The sequence below is a fragment of the Lithobates pipiens genome, unplaced genomic scaffold (genome assembly GCF_037356315.1).
Source record: "Lithobates pipiens isolate NorthernLeopardFrog02 unplaced genomic scaffold, aLitPip1_a1.2 Scaffold_18, whole genome shotgun sequence".
Classification (NCBI taxonomy): Eukaryota; Metazoa; Chordata; class Amphibia; order Anura; family Ranidae; genus Lithobates; species Lithobates pipiens.
In genome coordinates, this window is record NW_027507758.1 from 325,288,592 (window position 1) to 325,310,784 (window position 22,193).

A 22,193-nucleotide genomic window follows, 5' to 3' on the forward strand; every position below is an offset into this window, starting at 1 on the left:
CAATCACCAACTCAATAAAACGTATGTGCAAGAGATGGTGAGTTGTAGCTGCCAGAAGTCGCATAAAGTGCTAGTGTCACAGAAGTGGTAGAACAAGGTCCGTGCGGGTGTTCTCTACCATACAATCATCAAAACAATATTCCTGCGACCGTGAACAGCTCAATAATTCAATTGTGCAAAAAATGACAGAAAATCTAAATAAACGCATAAGCAATATTGGTGTTAAGGGAGTAAAGAAAATCCCACAAACTAATCAAAAAACTGTGTACGATACCTACAAGAAATTATATAAAAAATAACAATAGCATATATCAGAGTGTGACCATTCTGCTTTGTGCGATAATCGGTGGCGATTATGTCAAAAGTCGCATATATCGACAAATCGCATATAATGTCCGTGTCTGTATATAAGTGCACAGAGCAATATAAATCGGTGATGGTGGTGAAAGAGGTGAATATATCCCACGTGGTCCTGTGTGGTTGGAGTATGGGTGTCCCCTTACCTTACAGCTGTAAGGTAACAGCATGTGATATGTATATCCTCAGAACTCCTGTACTTTATCCCTCGAGGTCTTGTCCCGATATTTACAGATCCTGGTATCCACGGATCCTGGCGTCTCCTGCCTATCACGCTGTGTTGGTCCCTTTAAGTATTTGCTCAGCAGCACTCAGCGTGGGGGGGGGTGTAGGTTTACCTCGGCAATTGGTGCATATGTAAGGGGTTAAAGAAATAAGGAGGAAGGGAGCCCCATAGTGTAGTAATTCTTAACACATATGATTTATTACAGCAAAACAGTAATGTACTCACAAGCAGACAAGTTTCAAATGCAGTGTATAAACGAGCCTCGAGCTCAATTGCGTCACTTCCGGTAGCGTCCCGACGCGTGTTCGTCACGGTCACGTGACTTCATCAGGGGATCAGAGTGATCAGAGGGTTCATAGCTGGTAATCCAGGACCGATTCATTTTTATAAAAGTCGGTCCATGGAGTCTGTGGACCGACATGTTCTATGATCAGTAACAAAACCTCCTGCAGCACTGAATGCCTGTTCTGAAAGCACGCTGGATGCAGGGCAGCTCAACAACTCAATAGCATACTGGGCAAGTTCTCATGACCCAGTAAGGCAGTGGATGGTCAGCTGGAAAGCTATCCATCTCCGTTTTGGCCCACCATGTGATGCAGACGCTGCCGATGGGATGTGGAAGCTGACAGCCCTGGGTTTTCGAGGACTACATTTTTTTTTTAAATGCCTCACTTAAGTGGACGCCTTCTCCAACCTTCCTCTCTTGACCAACAGAAGTCTCAAAACTACATTTTCCACGACACTGTAACCTACTGGAGTCAGGAAAAACGTTCAAAAAAAATCCTCTTTAACGTTTCCTCAAGAGATTTTATTTTCTGAATTCTCTGAGGATGGGATGAGTTCTGAGACCTTCCCCTTATAATGGTGGTCAAGGAGGGTTGCCAACCAGTAATCATCCTTCTCCTTTATGCCACGTATTCTTGGGTCCTTTCGCAGGCTTTGAAGCATGAGGTTGCCCACGCGCCTCAAATTTGCAGAGGCTTGAGAAGCAGACTCCTTGGGGTCACTCAGGATAATAGCACCTGGAACTTCCTCCTCCTAGCCAAGTACAACTGCCAAGGGTCCTGGGTTTGGAAAGCCATCGCTTACAGATTGACGCACGTCTTTCTCTTCTTTGAAGCCTATAAAAGTGCCAGAATCCTCTTCATCCTCCTCCCCTCTCTCCTCCTGTGTGTCCTGTGAAATAGGAATGACGGTGTCTGGATAAAGTGGGCCTTGAGAGGAAAGGAAGTTCAGGACAGTGCCCTGTCCATAATGTCACGCAGAGTCTGCTCCAGCAGGAACACAACAGGGATTATGTCACTGATGCATGCACTGCTCACCATCCTTGTGGCCTCCTCAAATGGTGGCAATACAGTGGCATGCACCCTTACTGATCAGCCATTGGCGTGGGGAAAAAAAGCAGAGGTGGCCTGAGTTTGTCGTCATGCCATACTGGCACAGGTATTAGTTGACGGCCCTCTGCTGCATGTATAGCCGCTGCAGCATTCCCAAAGTTGAGTTCCACCTGGTGGAACTGTCACAAAATCAGGCGGTTTAGGGGCAGGTGGAATTCCTTCTGAATTTGAGCCAACTGAGCACTGGCTGTGTATGACCTGAAATGGCTACAGACTCTTCTGGCCTGCTTTAGTACATCTTGCAACCCTGGGTATGTACTTGGGAAATGCTGCACCACCAAATTGAGGACATGCGCCAGGCATGGCGCATGTTTTAACTTTACCTGTCTAAGGGCAGACAGGAGAGTTGAGTCATTTTCGGACACCACCATTCCTGGCTCCAGCTGGCATGGGGTGAACCACTTCTGGGCCTCTCCCTGTAGAGCTGCAAGAATCTCTGCTCCAGTATGGTTCCTGTCCCCTAAACACACCAGCTGAAGCACTGCATGGCACCTTTTAGCCTGACTCTGGGAATAGCCCTTTGGACGCTTAGGGGGTACCAGATGTTCATAGGACAATTCTGCAGAGGAGGGCATGGAGGTGGCAGAGGAGGAGGAGGGAGAAGAGCTCACAGGTCTGACATCACCACCAGCTGTATGGAGATGTGGGGGCACAACAAGCTGCAGCACTGAGCCCTGTCCTGCATTCTTTCAAGTTGCAAGCAGCGTTACCCAGTGTGCTGTGAACTAAATATATTGTCGCTGCCCATGTTTGCTGGACCACATGTCAGCAATAAGGTGGATTTAATGGCTGACTGCCTTGCCCAATGATCCCTTCCACATGATGGTAGAGAGATGGAATGGCCTTACGTGAAAAGTAGTAACGACTGGGAACCTGCCATTGTGGTACAGCACATTGTACAAATTCACGGAAGGGGGCAGAATCCACCAGGCTGAAAAGCAGAAGTTGGAGAGCCAACAGCTTTGACAAGATTGAATTCAGACGCTGGGCATGTGGGTGGCAGGGACTGTATTTCCCCTGCAGCAGATGGGGCAGAGATATTTGCTGGCTACAGTCTACAGCTGGTGGTGTGCTGCTGGCAGATGTGCTGCTAGGACCTGGCACACCTTGTACTATACCATCATCCCTGTCAGTGGAGGCTGCTGAAAGGGGATGAATCTGTGTCGCAGGGGCATGCTGAAGTGGGTAAGGAGGAGGAGGGACAGATTTGTGGCACTTTTGTGTGGCTTTTAGGTGCTCTTGCCAAAGGGCTAAGTGGTTGGATGTTAAATGCCTTGTTAAGCATGTGATACCCAAATGGTTGGTGTATTTGCTACATTTGATGTGCCTGAGACACAGTTTTCAGATAGCAACAGTGTGATCTGCTGCAGATGTGCTGAAAAGGCCCACACAGCTGAGCTTTGGAGAGTGGGCCAGGAGACAACAGCTGCAGAATGTGATGGAACAGGGGGGCTGCTCTCTACTCTTTCTTGATGTTGGCCTCCTTGGGGTTGTGCCGCCTCACCTTCAGTTTCCTCCTCTGCTCTATCTGGCACCCAAGTCACATCAGTGACCTCATCATCTCCATCATTACCACTGGAGACAACTTGGGAATACGCTGCGGCTTGGGGAACACAAATACCAATTTGTCTACCAGTGTTCATCCCTCTCTCTAGGCTCATTATCCTGTCATCCTAAACCTCAGAACCAACATCTGAATCCAGTAATGGCTGGGCATCATGAAGGAGCAAGTGACTGACGTTGTGGTCTAATAACTCAGCTGACTCCTCAATGGCTGATGTTGGCGCTATGACAGGAATAGATGTGGACAAGGCGGCATTTTTATCCACCCTGGCAACTGCAGGGGACTGCACACTTGTCTTTGCTTGCATGACAGAGGAGGAGGAGGATGAGGAAGGTTTAGTAAGCCAGTCCACCACCTCCTCTGCATGCTGTGGCTGGATAGCACAGGCAAACTCACTAAACAGAGGAAATGATGCCCTATCTGAGGACTGACCACCATGTCCACCTTTGCCTGTGGACACATTTGTTGCTGGCTCCCTTACAGTGCCAAGGCAACATCCGCCTCTCCTTGATATCCTCCCAAACATTATTGGGAAGGGGTGGTGCTTATAAGCAAATGTAAAGAAGTTGAAATCTGTACGTAGATGCACTTTAATCAATGTAAAGAGGTGTTTGGTGCACTTTAATTTGAGTACTCACAATACACAGACACACGCCACTGATACACTATAATATACTGCAATATAATGCACCAAATGTACAGTGATGCACAGAACTATATGGTGTTAAACTGGCAGTAACGCACGCAAAACTATATGGCATTAAACTGGCAGTAACACACACAGAAGTAAATGACGTTAAACTGGCAGTAACACAATCAAATAGACAGTGTTCAATCTTCACTACACTGACGCTATCTGAACTGTCCCTACTCTAGCTATAAACTAATGTCAAGATTACTGACACAGTCTCACTACACTACACTGAAACTATATGAGCTGTCCCTACTCTACACTAATGTATATATGAATGACACGGTCTCACTACACTACAGTGAAACTATTTGAGCTGTCCCTACTCTAGCTGCACACCATGCAAAGCTGAATGATGGTCCTCCTCACTACTCACACTATCCCTAGACTGACACTAAACTAATATTCTACACTGACAATTGAAGCAAAATAGCACAGTATAGCACACTAATAGCACTGAACAGAGCCCTGTTCTATCTCTATCCACGCCAAAATCACACTGAAAATGGCTGCCATTGAAAGAATACGTTTATACTGTGGGGCGGGGGTCATGATTGCATAAAGTCATGGCAGTGTCCAATCATGACTCTGACAGTGCTCTGTGCTCCGACTGGCTGAAGCTTTCACTGCTTCAGCCAATCAAGGCTTGCAATGCACTGTTCAGCACCGCAATGCATTGGGGTCGGTTCAGGGGGGGGGGGGGGGGCGAACAAATGACCCGTTTGTTCGGATGTTCGGCGAACTCCTGAATGACGGAAGTTTAGCCCGAACTTATGCTTGGGCCAAACCGTTCGCCCATCCCTAGTGTTGAACTTGTTAATGTGGCAAAGCAGGACACAAAGCCATCAATGTGCTGAGCAGTTATGCACTTCCCTTTTGCTGTAGGCATTAGGAAAATCACCTTGCGTTCAAGAAACACTTGACCTACAATATTTACCATCTTTATTGCTGCTTTTTACAACTTTTGTTCAAAATGTATACTTCCAAATTGTTTCATCTTTACAGAAACAGATTTGATAAGAGGGTTCTGCAAATCTGCATTCGGTAAATACAAATTCTTCCACCATGAATGCTGCAGCGATAAACAGTTGGTTGTTTACTAAATGACAGGCAATAAATATGATCTACAAGGCTGCCAATTATATTGCAAGAATCAGAAGATTTAGCATTGATGGCTTGTTTTTAAGAATGGCAAATAGTTTACATTATTCTGCAGTGTATGCATGCTAACTTTGAGAGCTGCACAAATATGGTCTCCTCATAGCAATGTCTTTCTGGCTCAATCATGGTGACATAGGGTTGCATAGCATATTATCCAACTCACCACTGCCCAGGAGATTGCCAATCACTTCAATGCAATTCATAAGGAGATCTCCAATGCACAGATACTGAACACCCCATGTCCACAGGAACATTACTTCCCTCATTCAACCCTGCTACTATTGACGAGGTTGCTAAGCTTTTTCCTAATGCCCAATTAACCACCCGCCCCCTGGATCCTGCTCCCTCTCAAATGCTGCGATCAACCTCTGGCTCTATTCTACAGTCTCTAAGGCCGCGTACACACGGGCGGACTGTCTGGCCAACTAAGTTCGTCAGACAATCCGACAGACAGTCCGTCCTACTTTTGAATGAACGGACTTGACCACACCTGATGAACAGACAGTCCGCTGAAAGCTTGCGCGATGACGTGTACAGCACGTACGACGGGACTAGAAATACGACGTCCAATACACTGCAATGCAACCTTCGGCCGTGTAAATCCTTTCTGAGCATGCGCCATACTTAGTCCGTCCAACTTGCCTACTCACGAGCGGACTGTCCGCTGAAACCAAAGTTGGACGGACAATATTACGGAAATTCCGAAAAAGACTTAGTCCGCCAGACTGAAAAAGTCCGCTGAAGCCCACACACGAGCGGACTGTCCGCTGAAACACGTTTCAGCGGACCAAGTCCGTCAGACAGTCCGCCCGTGTGTATGCGGCCTAACTCACACCTTCAAACTCTCCCTCTCTTCTGGCATCTTCCCCAACTCTCTAAAAGAAGTACTATTCACCAATACCCCACCAATCTTAAATTGCGCCCCATCTCCTTACGTCTTTTCCTCCAAACTCCTTGAACATCTCTCCTTTGGTCTCCCTCGACTTCAGTACAACCAGCCTGTCCATAGAAGGATCAAATCTTGGCCAGTTCAACATTCATCTAAGGCAGGTTTAACAAAGGCTACTCATGCCTATCCTTAAACAGTGATCCTCACAGTGAAGTCTAGCTCTAGTATTACAGGTGAACAGCTGTAGGTATCCAAGGCCTAGGGATACATGGTGCCACTCCACTGAAACTAGAGTACTCTTGTAGAAATTGGGAAGGGGCTCCCAATAGTAGCCAAGTCATCTGTAGAAGCTGTATGCCATTCAATTTCTGACCGGCTATCAGCACATTGGTTCTGACAGCAGAGGGCCTCTCACCTGGCTGTAGATCATTTGTCCCTTTTGGCGAGGCCTCTCTTAGCTGCTGAGGGAAGGACACTGAGGATTGTATACTCCATTGGTATGTCTAGGAACCCAACATGTTGTGAGAAAAGGAGTTAAAGGGCCCACGTCTGCATTTCAGCATTGAAAAGTAAGTGGGTGCTCCACTACAATAAGCAGATGTCAAGTGTCCTGACACTGCACCATCTACATAGCTCTGCGTCAATGGCTCACTAAGCAGAAAGGAGGAAGAAGAAATACCACCTTGGGAATCTGCATCCATAAGTTACGGTTCTCTTTAAAATTCTGAATAATAAGTGGAGTTGCACTTACAGTACATTCCAAACCTACGACACACAATGCATGAAATAAAAAATAAAAAAATGAATAAGTGAAAGAACTCACCTGTATAAAGGAATGTATTTGTGTGTCCTCCAACAACTACATCCACTCCCCTCACCTTCTGAGCAATAAGTTTGTCAGTTTCAAATCCCGAGTGACCCAAAGCTATCACCTTATTTACACCAAGAGTTAAAACTTTGGAAACTTCTTTTTGCAAAACTTCTATCTCGTCTTCAAATTTCAGGTGTGGGCCTGAAATACAGAATATGAAGATATATTTAGAGTTATAGAAATATATAAATGTTCCAATATGCAGCAACATACAATAACATGGCTTCACAAAATGCAATTATTAAACGTTTTGGCGCTTTAGAATACTTTTAAACCCTTAGTGAGAGGGTAAAACAAATGTTAATGCCTAAACAAAATTTTGCAACTTTGACATGTTACATAGTAACATGGTTAGTAAGGTTTAATAAAGACAACAGTCCATCCAGTTCAACGTGTGTGTGTGTATAGAAAAAAATAATTTCCCATATCCCCCTATATTGTTTTCACCAAGATACACGTCGAAGAGTCTTTTAAAACTTGCCATACTTCCTGCCGACACCACCGATTGTGGAAGGCAGTTGCACATCCTTATCGCCCTGACAGTGAAAAATCCCCTACGCAGCTTAAGGTTAAACCGACCCTCTTCCAGTCTCATCGCGTGGCCTCGTATCCTCTTACACTCCCTGGGACTGAAAAGTTTCACACTTACACTGGGATTACCGTTACCGATATATTTGTATATCACTATCATATCTCCTCTTAAGCATCTTCTCCAGGGAGAACAAGTTTAGTACTTGTAGTCATTCCTCATAATTGAGGTCTTCCAGTCCCCATATTAATTTAGTTGCCCTTACCTGAACTCTCTCCAGTTCCAGCACATCCTTTCTGAGGATTGGTGACCAAAACTGGACAGAATACTCCAGATGCGGCTGAACCAGAGTTTTATAAATATCAGAAAAATAGTTTTATCTCTGGAGTAAATTCCTTTTTTAATGCATGCTAATATTCTGCTGGCTTTGGTAGCTGCTACTTGACACTGCATGCTATTTCTCAGTCTGTTTTCTACTAGGACCCATAGATCCTTCTCCATCCTGTAAGCCCCTAGGGGTTCTCCCTCTAAAGTGTATCTTGTGTTTATATTTTTACTCCAAGTGCATTATCTTACATTTACCAGTGTTAAACTTAATTTGCCATGCAGTAGCCCATTCCAATAATTTATTCAGGTCCTCTTGTAAAGTTTCTATATCCTGCTGTGTTATTGTCCTGCATATTTTTGTGTCTTCAGCAAACACTGAGATTGAGCTATTTATCCCATCCTCTATATCAATTATAAATAAATTAAACAGACTTGGTCCCAGGACAGAGCCTTGAGGTACCCCAATAATCATGCTCTATAGCTGGCTATCGCAGTAAGCGGCATTTGGAGGCCTAAAACAGGTATCACATTGGTGTTTGTATTGGTCCAGCAACGCACCAACGCCTTTGCAGCCATTGTGCTATTTGCTGGGTGTTTGGTGTACTGCTGTACCTTTAAGATGGGGTGGGCTACCCTTCAGTCCACGTGCCCTCATTTATCCATCAGAATGCATGTGCCTCCACTGTGGGGACACTCATATTTTAGTGTTAGGACCACAGATACCAGGGCGCCATGACGTGGCTCTGTGGCTCACACATGCATATGCAAAAGCGTGCAGGCTAAACCCCGGTTTTTAATGCATATTGTTAGACAGGTTTATTTGGTTGTCTGCGAGCTGGTGGTAAGCAGGCTTTGGTTTTTTCCTGTGCATTCCCCAGGCTTTTGTTGTTACCCGTTTTAGCCCTCCAAATGCTGCTTACTGCGATAGCCAGCTATAGATGAGGGTGGTAGCAAGTTTTTTGGTACCCCAGTAATCACTCTAGACCATTCTGAGTAAACATTATTTCATCACAACCCTTTGGACATGCCCCATAGCCAGTTTTCTATACAGGTACCTACCCTATGGTCTAAGCCTACAGACCTCAACTTGTAGTTTAAGCATTTGTGGGGGGACTGTATCAAATGCTTTTGCAAAATCCAGATACACCACATCCACCAGTTCTGGCCTACCTTTGTCCAGATGGCAGCTCACTTCCTCGTAGGTTGGTTTAGTAAGAGCGACATTTCGCAAACTCGTGCAGATTTCTGCTAATGATGCTATTTTCATCAGGAAATTGTTGGATATGGTCTCTTATCCCCTCAAATAGTTAAAAAAAAAAAAACTACTGACGTTATAGTGACAGACCTATAGTTCCCTGGAATGGATCTCTGCCCTTTTTGAATATTGGTACCACGTGGGCTTTTCACCAATCAGCTGGTACCAATCCTGTAAGTATGCTGTCCATGAAGATTAGGAATAGCGGTCTGGCTATTTCATGATTGAGTTCTTTAAGGACTCTGTGTAATCCATCAGGTCCTGGTGATTTATGTTAAGCTTCTCTAATCCTTTTGGGACTCTGGCCTCTGTGAGCCACAAGGGTTGATCCTTTTTCTCAATTGGTCTAAATGTTCCCAGTTGAGAGCCAGAGCTAGCACTCGGCCCTTCTTTTAGTGGATTATATTACTTACCTGGGGCAGTGATCTGTCTCATTTCTCCTCCTGTGGCATGTTTCTAAAAATACTGTTGTGGTTATATCCCTCCTTTTCCTGTGTGAAGACAGCATTTAGCACAGCTGCCTTCTCCTTGTCATCTGTAACCACCCTCCCTTATCCTTTATGGGGCCTATTTGTTCAGTCCTCCCTTTTTACTGTTAATATAGTTTAAAAAACTTCTTGGGATTATTTTTACTTTCCTCTGCTATGTGTCTCTCAGTCTTTTCTAAGCCGACCCGATTGCGTTCTTACACCTCACATTGCATACCTTTTATTGTTGGAATGCGTTTTTTTTTGCCCTTCATAAGACATTACGCTTTGGTTCAGCCACCCAGGTTTAACCTTTGTTTTTTGATATTTATTACCGCTTGGAATGCATGATACATATATTTAATATGTTCCAAAAGCATTCCCATTTTTCCTCTGTGTTCAATGTTTTAAGGAATTGATCCCACTTGATCTCCTCCAGCATTAAGCGCAGTTTAGAAAAGTTCTCTTTTTTTTCTATTTAGTGTTCTTGTACTCCCCCCGCACCTCCCTTTCCTAGAATTTACGAGGAATGCAATAAATCTATGGTCGCTAGTTCCCAAGTTGTGCCATATTTCCCCATCTGCAATTAGGTCTGTATTATTTGTAATGAAAAGATCTAGTAATGTGTTACTTCTAGTCGGGGGAATCCACGACATGTGTTAGTAAACCTGTACATATCACCAGAACTACTTTGGCCATCCATGATACCTTGTTTTTTCCCAAGACAATTTGGGCACTCTTTTGGTGGCAAATGGTAATGGATGTCTCCTGAATTTTTTTGTGTGTTTATTATCAAAGGAAAACTGCCCCAAAATGGTATTTAAAAAAATAATAATTTTGTAAAAAAATGAAGCTGTATATTTGTTATTCTTCTAATTTACCACCAAATAACCCAAAATAAATTTCCTGCTCCTTACAATCACAGCAATACCACATATGTGCATGTTATTGATGGTTTGTACCCGTGGTAGGGACCAAAAGCATTGGTGTGAATTTTCCTTTTTTTCATTCTACTTAAAACATAGTAACACAAAACACTTGCTTTTAAAAAAAAATCCTATCCAAAATATACTTACCTTGACCGTTGACCCTTGCTTTGACATTAACACTAACCTTTGCACTGACCTAGAACTAAATATGATTTTTTTTTTCTTTAACAATATTTTTTATACTCTTACATACAGCTTCAACTCTTGCAAGGAGAGAAAGATGCAAAGCATCTTCCTCTCTATTCAGAAGAGGAAGTAAACATAGGGGCAGGTTCACAGTGACTGACCATTGTAATAGACAGAGGTTACCACAGCGATCAGGTAACCTGGATTCCCAGGTCATAATTGTTTGTGTGAGAGCCTGGTTACCGTGCTGGGAGCACATGTTACACCGCACTCCCAGTGCAAAGAGATACACATATATACGACACCATGGAAAAAAGCCTAGTCCAATGAGGCCGCATATATGTGCACCATCAGCGGGAATAGGGTTAAATATTACAATGAAACAGAAGTCTGTACATCAGACCAATATCAGAATCAGAAAGTGTATTGTCATTTTACAATAACAATCATGACAATATGTTGGTCTGATGTACAGGACTTCTGTTTTATTGTAATATTTAACCCCCTGCCCACTGACAGTACACATGAGGGACAACTGAGGAAAGAAGAGAAAGAGGGATATTGTCCAAAAGATGAACGGTCCTTCTAAATCAGGGGTCTTCAAACTACAGCCCGAGGACCACATCTAGTCTGCTGTAAGATTTTACCTGGCCCACAGGAACTCTGATGGGATGGGGGCTTCCAATGTGATAGGGAATTTTGAATGTGAAAGAGGGTTTGGATTTAAAGGGGGGCATGTGATGAGGGCTTTTGATTCTAAGGGAGACCTGATGCAAGGGGGAACTTTTGATGTGAAAGGAGGACTCTGATGCCAAGGCTTCTGATGAAAAGGAGGGACTTGATGATGTGAAGTTATCGGCGTATAACACGCACCTTAACTTTTAAGAGGGACGTTTCAGGGAAAAAAAACAAAAAACACTTTACACGGCCCCCTGGCATAATACACCGACCCTCTGCATAATGCACAGACCTCTGTACAACACACGGACCCCTTTCTTTATATAGACCCCCCTCCTGCACTCCCAGTATAAAGTTGAGAAAACTTCACACTGTCAGCCCCTTGTCATACACCACTCCTGTGTCACTCTCATTGTAAATCAAAGCTTCTAAATACTTCCATTAACGCCGCTCTCTCTCATGGACCCAGTCATGCGACTGTTCTCCTTTCTTTCATTGACGATCACGTGACCGCTCTCCTCTTCCAATCAAAAGCTACAAATGAGGAGGAGGCAGAGCAGGAGGAGGAGAGCAGCCACAACGAGCTGTGTTAATTAAGGGAATCAGAGGATTCGATTTACATTGAGAGCTGCACAGGAGGAGCGGTATATGACAAAAGGCTGGCAGTAATGTTTTCTGAACTTTAGGGTGCTTTCACACTGAGGCGTCGGCGGTAAAGCACCGCTATTTTTAGCGGCACATTACTGCCGTTTTAGCTGCGCTATTCGGGCCGCTAGTGGGGAGGTTTTAACCCCCGCTAGAGGCCGAAAAAGGGTTAAAACTGCCAGCAAAGCGCTGCTGCAGTGGTGCTTTGCTGGCGCTGCCCCAATGATTTCAATGGGCAGGGGTGCTCTATACACTGCTCCTACAGTGCTGCAAAGATGCTGCTTGCAGAACTTTTTTTATCGTCCTGCAAGCGCACCGCTCCAGTGTGAAAGCTTTCACACTGGAGAGACAAGAGAGGCTCTTTACAGGCGCTATTTTTAGTGCTGTAGTGCCTGTAAAGCACCTCAGTGTGAAAGCAGTCTTAGAGTTTACTGGCAGTGCTGTCCCAGAGCCAGGAGAGGCCTGACACCCTCCCAATAGGTGGCACCCTGCCCCTATTGGTAAAAAAAAAACCACATCGGTGTATAACACGCAGGCACAGTTTACCCTCTATTTTCAGGGTAAAAAACTGAGTGTTGTACGCCGATAAATACGGTATTTCTTGGGGCGTATTCATTTAAATCATTTGTTTATACAAGTAATTCTTCTCAGCCTGTGATGATTTGTAAAATATACAAAGTAACCCTAATACTGAAAATATCGGAGACTCTGTTGTTAATGAAAAACAGATTGGAGCTATACACATGCCGTAGAAGACAATTTGCGCAGACATAGCAGCACGTTCTTCTCAATGGTCCCTCAGATGAGCCCCCTCCGTTTAGCCAACTGATTTTACACAGCCTCTTTATACAAGATTCCTAAATGGAAGTGCACAACGGTTAGTGCAACAATAAAACAAATTAAATCATATAGGATGAGAGCTCTAAACTTGTTTTGGGGAGAGAATGTATGTATTAGCATGTATTCATCATCTGAATCTACTTTTGAAAGTGTTCCCCTGGCTGTGCAAACACATTTCCCATGTTATTTGTTCATATAAACATAGTCCCATAGGTGGAGTCCCCTCTATGTGCCCACTCTGTACTACAACTGAGCACACACAGGTAGAATGAGAGGGGCAAAGAGCTGCTGTCAGTCACCTCTTTTGGAGGAAATGCGTGCCTTTTGCACAGTGTCTCTCCTATGAGGCCCAAGGGCACAGGGGGAACATACAGAAGCAAATGCAGATGAGATTTTTTTTTGAACAGAAAATACATAGAAGTTATATTACTATTATTGGTTTTATAAATAAATAAAAAAAGAACACAGAATATGTGCACAAAACACAGTGAGATCAACTCACTAATGATTATTGCAAGCAAATTGGTGATTTTTTAAATTTATTGTATGCAATAAAAAAAAAAAAAAGTTCAATGTAAAATATTCAATTTGCGTTAAATGCGGCAAATTTCTTAAAAATGTGAGGTGAATACTGTAAAATAAATAAATAAAAAAAGAAAGTCATTAAAATCATTTCACTAGAAAAAGGACACATCATTTGTTATTTATCTCATAGTAGGCAGTTGATATTTTAGTTAAATATGTACAATCATGTGGAAATGTTCTGGCCCGAGCCTAGGTTAATAAATTGTAATATTTCACTACAATTTCACTGTGAATGAAAGCACTACACTGTACTATATTTCACTACAATTTCACTGTGAGTGAAAGTAAACCAAGGATACTTTCATAGTGTCACAATATTTTTATGTGCCTTCATTCACTGAAAAATATTCTTCTGATATTCTTCTGATGCAGAGTAAGGCTGGGTTCACACTGCTGCGGTGTACGAGATCGGATGTGATTCACACCGCACTGCAAATCACATCCGATCTCTGTGCGATGCAATTTCAGCCATACAGATAGTATGGCTGAATTCGCATCGCATCCGGCCCAAACTCGTACAGGACCTTTTTTTTGGTCCGCAGCAGAATCGGATCGCATGGGTGTTTACACCATGCGATCCGATTCCTGTCCGAGTTTGCAGATCGCACTGCGATATGCGAACTGATTTGGAGGTGTCATTAACTTTTCACTGACACTCCCAGCAGTTCGCATAGGGCAGTGTGAACTGCTGCCGGGAGGCATACAATGCGGGAATCCACAGTAGATTCGCAGCGTTCCCGCATCGCAGCAGTGTGAACCCAGCCTTAAGCCCGTGAATAAAACTAGATTTAAGTTTTTTTTCAAGTGCTAAATATTCATGTTTTTTGGATATTTAACACATTTGCTTAACACCACGTTTTTTAGTGAATGGACTACTTTTGAAATGAATACTGCATTCACCATGTTCACATAACACCAATGCATAAAGAAATCTGGTATTTCATTCAGTCTTATGGTATTACAAAACATCATAGCTCACAGAGACAAGACAGGGTGGTGAATGCATTTCACGTACAGAGCACTTACCGATATTGTGTTACGAGTAAGCGCTCTGTGTGTGAAACATGTTAACTTGTCTGTGTGAGCTATGTTTATATTATCAGAAGACTGAATAAAGCACTGGACTTCTTTATGCACTGGTGTGCGGTCATCCTATTATATTGGTGTACTTATCCAGAGGTGAACCGGACCAGCACCTGGTGTGCAGATCAGGGCTAGAAGTAAGGCAGACTACCTGGAGCAGTGCATTTTAAAGAGATTGTAAAGGTTCACCTTTTTTTTTTTTAAATAGCAAACATTTCATACATCCATTGTGCAGTTCGTTTTGCACAGAGTGGCCCCGATCCTCGTCTTCTGGGGTTCCGACGGCTCTCGTGGCTCCTCCTCACATCAGATAACCCCCTAGGAAAAGCCCTAAGGCAGTGATGGCGAACCTTGGCACCCCAGATGTTTTGGAACTACATTTCCCATGATGCTCATGCACTCTACAATGTAGTTGAGCATCATGGGAAATGTAGTTCCAAAACATCTGGGGTGCCAAGGTTAGCCATCACTGCCCTAAGGGGTTACCTTGTGGGCACGTTCCTGAGTCCAACATTTAGCATCCATAGCCACTGAATGTATGACTCGGCCCTGCCCCCCCAGCACCTGCGTCATTGGATTGGATTGACAGCAGCGGGAGCCAATGGCTGCGCTGCTATCAATCTAAGGCTGCAACTAACGATTATTTTCATAATCAATTATTTGTCCGATTATTGTTTCCATTAATTGGTTAATAACCTTAAAAAAAAGGGAGCAAAATATCGAATGCACTCTGAGAACAGACAGAAGAGATATACTGTATATACTATATATATTAGATATACTGTATAGAATATTAGAGGAGAGATATAAGTAATTTTAAGAGCGTTCGTTCGATTTTCTAATCATTAGTGGAGTCAAATCAACATTCATTTTCAACCACAGTGATGGGAAAATTTGGAAATTGAAAATTCCTTTGACCAAGAAGTTTTCTGACAGTGTATGGTTTTCGTACAGAAATTATAATTCTTTTAAAATTCTTTTAAAAACAGTATGTTAAAAACAAGTGAAAATTTCAAACATTCATGTACAAAGATTTTTCGTCTGAATATTCTCGTCTGAAAATAGATCCGTGTGTCCAGCATAAGGCTCGGCACACACCTATGCATTTTGCTTTTGATCTGTTTCTGCTGTGCTTTTTGCTGTGCGTTTTGATTTTTGCGCATGTGATTTTGCTGCGATTTGCTTTTTTAAATTTATTTTTTTTGCCCAATTTGTTGTTGGGCAGATTAAAAAAAAAAAAAAAACACAGATTGCTGCAAAAACACATTATATGCTTTTCTGCAGCTTCTCCATTGAAGCATATTAAACCAAAAAAGCATTGTTTCACGTTAAAAAAAAAAAAAGTCCCTGACCCTTTCCAAATACGCAGTGGCTGGAAAAAAAGCATAGATGTGAATGTGTCCCATAGGAAACCATGTAAATGAACTGTAGTGCGTTTTTGCTAAAAGCACCAAAAAAAAAACACATAGATGTGAACCGGGTTTAAAAAAAAAAAAAAAAAAAAAAAAAAAACTAAAAATGAGCCCTTTGTAGTACAAAAAAAAAAAAAAAGCAGATAATCACTATTATAAAGGTTTAATTTTGTTTTACTGTAGAACTGTGAAAGTAATATTTTCAGTAGCGATTATTTGCTCTTTTTGTACTATTAAAGGACTCATTTTAGTTTTTTTTTTAACCCCATTATGTTACTGGCCAATTAATCGATTACTGTTTTCATAACAGACTAGTTGTCGCTTAATCGATTAATTGTTTCAGCCCTATATCAATCTATCCAATCAAGAGCCGAGAACCCCCTGCAGACAGACAGCACGACCCCACCGGGTCAAGTTCCAGGGTTCAGGTAAGTGAAACGGGGGGCTGGTCACTGCCAGGTGATTTTTTTCACCTTAAAGCGGAGGTCCACCCTAAAGTGGACCTTCCGCTCATCGGAACCCTCCCCCCCTCCGGTGCCACAATCGGCACCTTTCAGGGGGGAGGGGGGTGCAGTTACCTGGATAATCCAGGTAACTGCACCCACTTCCGGGACAGCTCTCTACAGAAAGGGGCGTAACTTACGCCCCTTTCCGCAAGTGCCCGCCCCTTCCTGCAAGTGCCCCGCTGCCTGCTGGGAAACACACAGCTCCCAGAGGCAGCGGGGAGCGTCCTTATTGCGCAGCGCAATTCGCGCATGCGCAGTAGGGAACCGGGAAATGAAGCCGAAAGGCTCCATTTCCTGATTCCCATACCCAAGATGGCGGCGGCAGGACCCGACAGACGACCTAGCGATCAGCTTCGGGTGCCGACATCGCGGGCGCGCTGGACAGGTAAGTGTCACTATTTTAAAAAAGTCAGCAGCTGTAGTATTTGTAGCTGCTGGCTTTTAAAAAAAAAATAAAAATAAAAAACGCGGAGTCCCGGTGGACTCCCGCTTTAATGCATAGGATGCAAAAACAAGAAGGTTTACAACCCCTTTAAGTTTTCATATTAGAAGGAATGCAGTGTTGCATAATAAAGGAAACATTACCTGGATCAGATAAAACTGGAGTTTCTTTTGAGGTATAGCCAACTATTGCAATATTTTCACCACCAACATTCAAGATTTTGTAAGGCAGATAATATCCACTAATATTAGATGCAATCTGTGAATCTGCTATAATATTGGCACTTAGGATGGGGAACTTTACGTTTTTGAGGAATGGGTCCACAAGTCCAGAAAGACCATTGTCAAATTCATGATTTCCTAGAGCCTGAAAATTAAAAGGAGATACTGAGTTTAATGAATATATACACAACTTAATTTCCTATTACTAGTTCTGAGTATCATTACAGTAACTCAATCCAAAATAAAAAAAAAAACGGTCTAGTTTTTGCTAAAAAGGTAACAGATGCAGAGCCTTTATAGATAAAAATGAACCATAAAAATGAACCAAGAACTTTCAATCTGAGCAGAGTAAAAGTGATTTTTGCCTCCATATACCGTAGTTATAGGTTAAGCCTGGTGGGCTGAGTAAGCCCTTGGTTTTCCAACAGGAAGATTTTTTTGCATGACTCCTTGTAGTTGAATTGCACCTTTCAATATTCCAGACTCTCCAGTTACATTCCACCATAATAAGAAAAAAAAAAAAAGGTCTAAATGGCTACAACAGGTCTGGGAAGTTAAATGCAGAAATGTCACAAATTTAGTTCCCATGAGATCGATCTATAACAAAATGTCAGTTGGTTTTATCCTCCACCTGCTACAAAAAAGGTTAAAATGTCAGCCATGGGTGGATCGGTCCCATTAAGGAGCATTACACTCCCCCCCCCCCCCCCCTCCCCAATTTAAATACCTTTATTGGTAGCAGTATTAAAGTAACAGATGTTAAATGGCCTAGATCTACAATCCCTTGCATAGATTTCACTCAAACCTGAGATTTATAAACAATCTGGTCTCAGACTAAAAGCGATTAATTTTCTTGGTTAAGCTTTTTGAAGTCCTATGCCATCTCTCTGCCACCATACTCCCCAGTGGATGATAAAATAAACATAATCACTTCTGTCCTGAAAACAGGAAGCTATCCTGGCATGCTGAAGTAGTAAAACGGAAAAGAAACTGATTGTTCTTCCTACTTACTGTGGTGTTCACATTGTAAAATTTGCTAAGGAGAATTAACATATATGTATATCAACTACATATTTAAACTCCACCACCATTGGATATACATCTAGATTCTCCATTGTTAAAGAGGTAAATCATAAATCATTATAAAAATTACTTTAATTTTTTTAAACTAATTTACCCTGTTTCTTTGGAAGAGACATTTGCCCTCTTCAATCTCCTTGCACACATTCACAGTCACTGCAAATTAGTATTTTAGCCTACAATTCTCCTACGCCCACTGCAGATTCACTACATTACACAAATCCGCTGGATAAATACAGGTGAAGGGACAGAGAGTGCAGGCAGATGTAGATAGGAGATTGGGCTAAAATCACTTGATGCAGCTGGTGGCATGAGACCAGTTCTCCTCTCATTTTTTTAGTAAGTTACCACTGACACCAATGATCTTTTTAGGTGGTTTTAAGGGTGACATTCTTCCCATTGACAACCAAAATAAGGGACATTCTTCCCCTTGACCCCCAATGTACCAGAGTGTTCTTTCTACTTTCTAAGTGGCTACAACACTGATCCCCAACCGGGCTTTTTTTGTACTGACCACTAATATAAAAAAAGGGACTTTTGTTCCCCACTACGAAGTGTTACTTCAACTAACCTTTTTCCACTGACCACCAATATGGGGGGGGGGGGGGGGCTTTCCACTGGCTAAGGAGCATTTCGTCAACCAACCACTAATTTAAGGGTCACCTTTCTACTGTCCACCAAAGTAAAGGGCTCCTCTCTCACTAACCTGCAAAGTAAGGGGACTCTACTATTTTTATGGTCTTCACTTCTTTTATGACCATTATTATTCTTTGTTTCATTTCATGTTTATGGCTGAAAACAAATTTCTCTTAAGCCCTATACACACAGGCTGAATGTTCAATAGAAACCGGTTGACTTTTGGCCCATGTGTCTACTGCAGCCGGGCCATCTTATGTCTAAGGGGCAAGATCGAAAAAGGTCTGCCAGCCGACTTCCGATTGGCACTCTCAGGTAACGGCTGAGAGCACTGACTGGAGTGTTCAGACCGGGGGTCAGAACATAATAGAACACTGAACTAACATCAGCGGCTACAACCTGAGCTGTCAGGGTTTTTTTTTGCTCAGCTCGCTGGGTTGGAAAAAAAAAAAAAACTAGCAGTGTGTACCAAGCTTTAAAGAGCAGGGGTTAGTAAAAGTTTTATTTACAACATACTAATCAAGCTAAAGTACTGTAAGCTGTATATTTGATCATATTTAGTGGAGGTGCTCTGAGACCTGAACATTTTTCAAAGGGTTCCTCCAGGGTAAAATAGTTGAAAATGGCTGCTTTAGGGTATGCGTAAAGAAAACACAAAAAGACCCACAAAATTAAAATTGGTGTCCATGTTCAAATTCTCAGACCTGTACACTTGCAATGTTACCTCTAAACAGTTACAACATAGTGAACAGGTACCATTTATAAATTCAGAACGTTTCATATTTAGAGGGCTATAACAAAAAAGGCTTACATCTCCAATTTTTGCCCTTGTCCCAGACCATCCCTTAGAATGAGATAGATATATATATATATATTAATTAATTATTGATTAAAGTGTGGGGGCGTGACCGGATGGTGATGGCGGCGGTGTGTGAGGAGTGAGTGTGAGAGAGATGTGTGCTCTCACTGCACGCTGACAGGAGCCGGTATCAGCGGCACTCGTTATATCCCCGTGTGATTCCCGTCGGATCTCCCGAACGGAAGGCTCTGGCTTGGTGTGCTGGGGGGATCTATGGTGCCCAGCAGTGGTTGCTGACTGCCGGGAGCGGCGGAGTGGCGGAGCGGCGGGGTCTCTCGAGCACTGGCGGTGTGCGGAGGAGTGTGAACGAAGGAGAGATTTCTCAGCTCAGCCCAGCCCCTGGAGGTGAAACCCCGTGAGATCCGTTCGAGAGAGGAGCCACAGCACTGAGACTGGGGATGAGGCATAGCCACTTCCAGGTAAAAGACAGCTAAAACCAACGAAGAAATTTAAAGGCACAGATATAGTATTATGCAATGACTGTGGAGAGACGTTTTTATTTCATGCCAGATCCCCCCCATCATTGCCATCACTGTCCCTTTTGAGCTGAATTAAAAGTAAGAGGGGAGTTGGTGTGAACGCTGTATTATCCTTGGGGAAAGTGTTGCAATAAAGAAAGAAAGAAAGAAATATATAAATATATACACTGGAAAATAACTCCTGCTGCTGCTGCTTGCCCTTTAAGAAATTAGCTCATTCATTCTTAAAGTTCTGGACTAACTGTGGTCTAACTGCCGAGTAGCTGAAGCTGACTTTTTTTTTTTTGCCTTGGCCTAGGGAAATTTACCCCCCTTCAAAAGAGATATTGTTAATTTTTTTTTTTCTCTCTGGGGACACTTGCGGATTTGAGCGATGTCTGCAAGGAGAAGGGGGGAGGAGCATGCCAGGCAGGAAAATGTGGGGGCGCAATCTTTGAGATCTGCCAAAGAAAAAGATAAAGAAAAAGACCCCCAGTTTTCTGCAACAACAGCCGGGATAGCTGCAGCGGCCAAGTTGGAAAAATATGCCCATGCTCATACCCCCGACAATACGCCAACTAAGGGGGGGCAGGGGAGTCAAGTGAAACCCCCAACGGACAGAAAGAGTCATGGGCAGCTGACACAAGCAGGCGTAAAACATACAGATAACAAAAATGCGGGAGCAACTGGAAGATTGGAGATAAATCTCATGCAGATACCCTTAATAAATGGTGATGAAGAACCGACGCTGAAGGAGGTCCTTGGGGCTGTTAACGTCTGTAAACAGTCATTATTAGAGCTATGTGATCAAACAAGAAGTATTAAAGAAGAGCTGGCCTTCATACGGCAGGAACTTCAGTTAACGGTTGACAGATTAACAGCAGCAGAAGGTAGAATTTCCCAGATTGAAGATGAGGTGTATCCATTAAACCAAGAGGTCAAAGATTTAAAAATACAGATGGGTAAATATGAAGGGAAACTGGATGAACTGGAAAACAGACTCCGCAGGGACAATATAAGACTGGTAGGCCTCCCCGAGAAGTGTGAAGGCTCTGACACAGCTGAGTTTCTGGAAAAATGGCTTGTTGAAGTGTTTGGCAGAGAGACTTTCTCCCAACAATTTGCTATAGAAAGGGCACATAGAGTTCCGCTTAGAATTATGCACCGGGGGGGGTCAGCCTAGATCTGTATTAATCAAATTTTTGAATTTTCGGGATAAGGTTGTGTTGCTCCGGAGGGCCAGGGAGATGGGGAGTGTCATCTATAAGGGCGCCAAAATCTCGTTTTATTCTGACTTTTCCCCTGATCTGCAGAAGCGCAGAGCAGAATTTATAGAGGTCAAGCGCAGACTCCAGAAATTGGACGTTATATATGCTCTGCTCTATCCGTCAAGGTTACGGGTAGTAGCATTAGGAGAGACATTATTTTTTGACACTCCGGCAAGGGTGGAAGCATGGATGCAGGAGAAGGGAGATCAGTTATTGAAGAAGTGATGTGTTTTTCTTTTTCATATATGTATATGTATGACCCCCTTTTCATTCATCCTTTCCCCTATGTTTTTGTGTTTTACTTTTTTTTTTTTTTTGTTTTTTTCTCTCTCTCTCTCTCTCCTTTCCCCTCCCTCTTTTATCAGGGAGAGGGGAAGATCAGCGAAGGGGGGGGGGGGGTGTAACGGGTGCACTGTAAATGAAGAAAGGGAAGATGTTATACCCAAGTCAGGGTGTAGAGAATGACACACAGTATAGTAAGAATTTATGTATGAGAAAGGGGAGGGTCGAGGGGGGAGGTTGTTGGGTATTGGGGGGGGGGGTGGGAGGTGGGGGGGGACAGGGGCGTGAGAGAGGGAGGGGGGTGGGGGGAGCATGTGGGTGTGTGTGGGAGTGTAGTGGTCACGGAAAA

The 22,193-nt window shown here is 43.2% G+C and overlaps 1 protein-coding gene across 1 annotated transcript in view; it reads right to left on the minus strand.

Annotated features, from left to right (window-relative positions):
• The window catches only part of NT5E (5'-nucleotidase ecto), a 156,537-nt gene that overhangs the window by 38,055 nt on the left and 96,289 nt on the right, over window positions 1–22,193 (minus strand). The window contains exons 2-3 of the mRNA XM_077487305.1: window positions 17,184–17,406; window positions 7,109–7,297 (exon numbers count right to left, since the gene is read on the minus strand). Coding sequence (XP_077343431.1) covers window positions 7,109–7,297; window positions 17,184–17,406 — 412 coding nt within the window. The remainder of the gene's footprint in view (window positions 1–7,108; window positions 7,298–17,183; window positions 17,407–22,193) is intronic.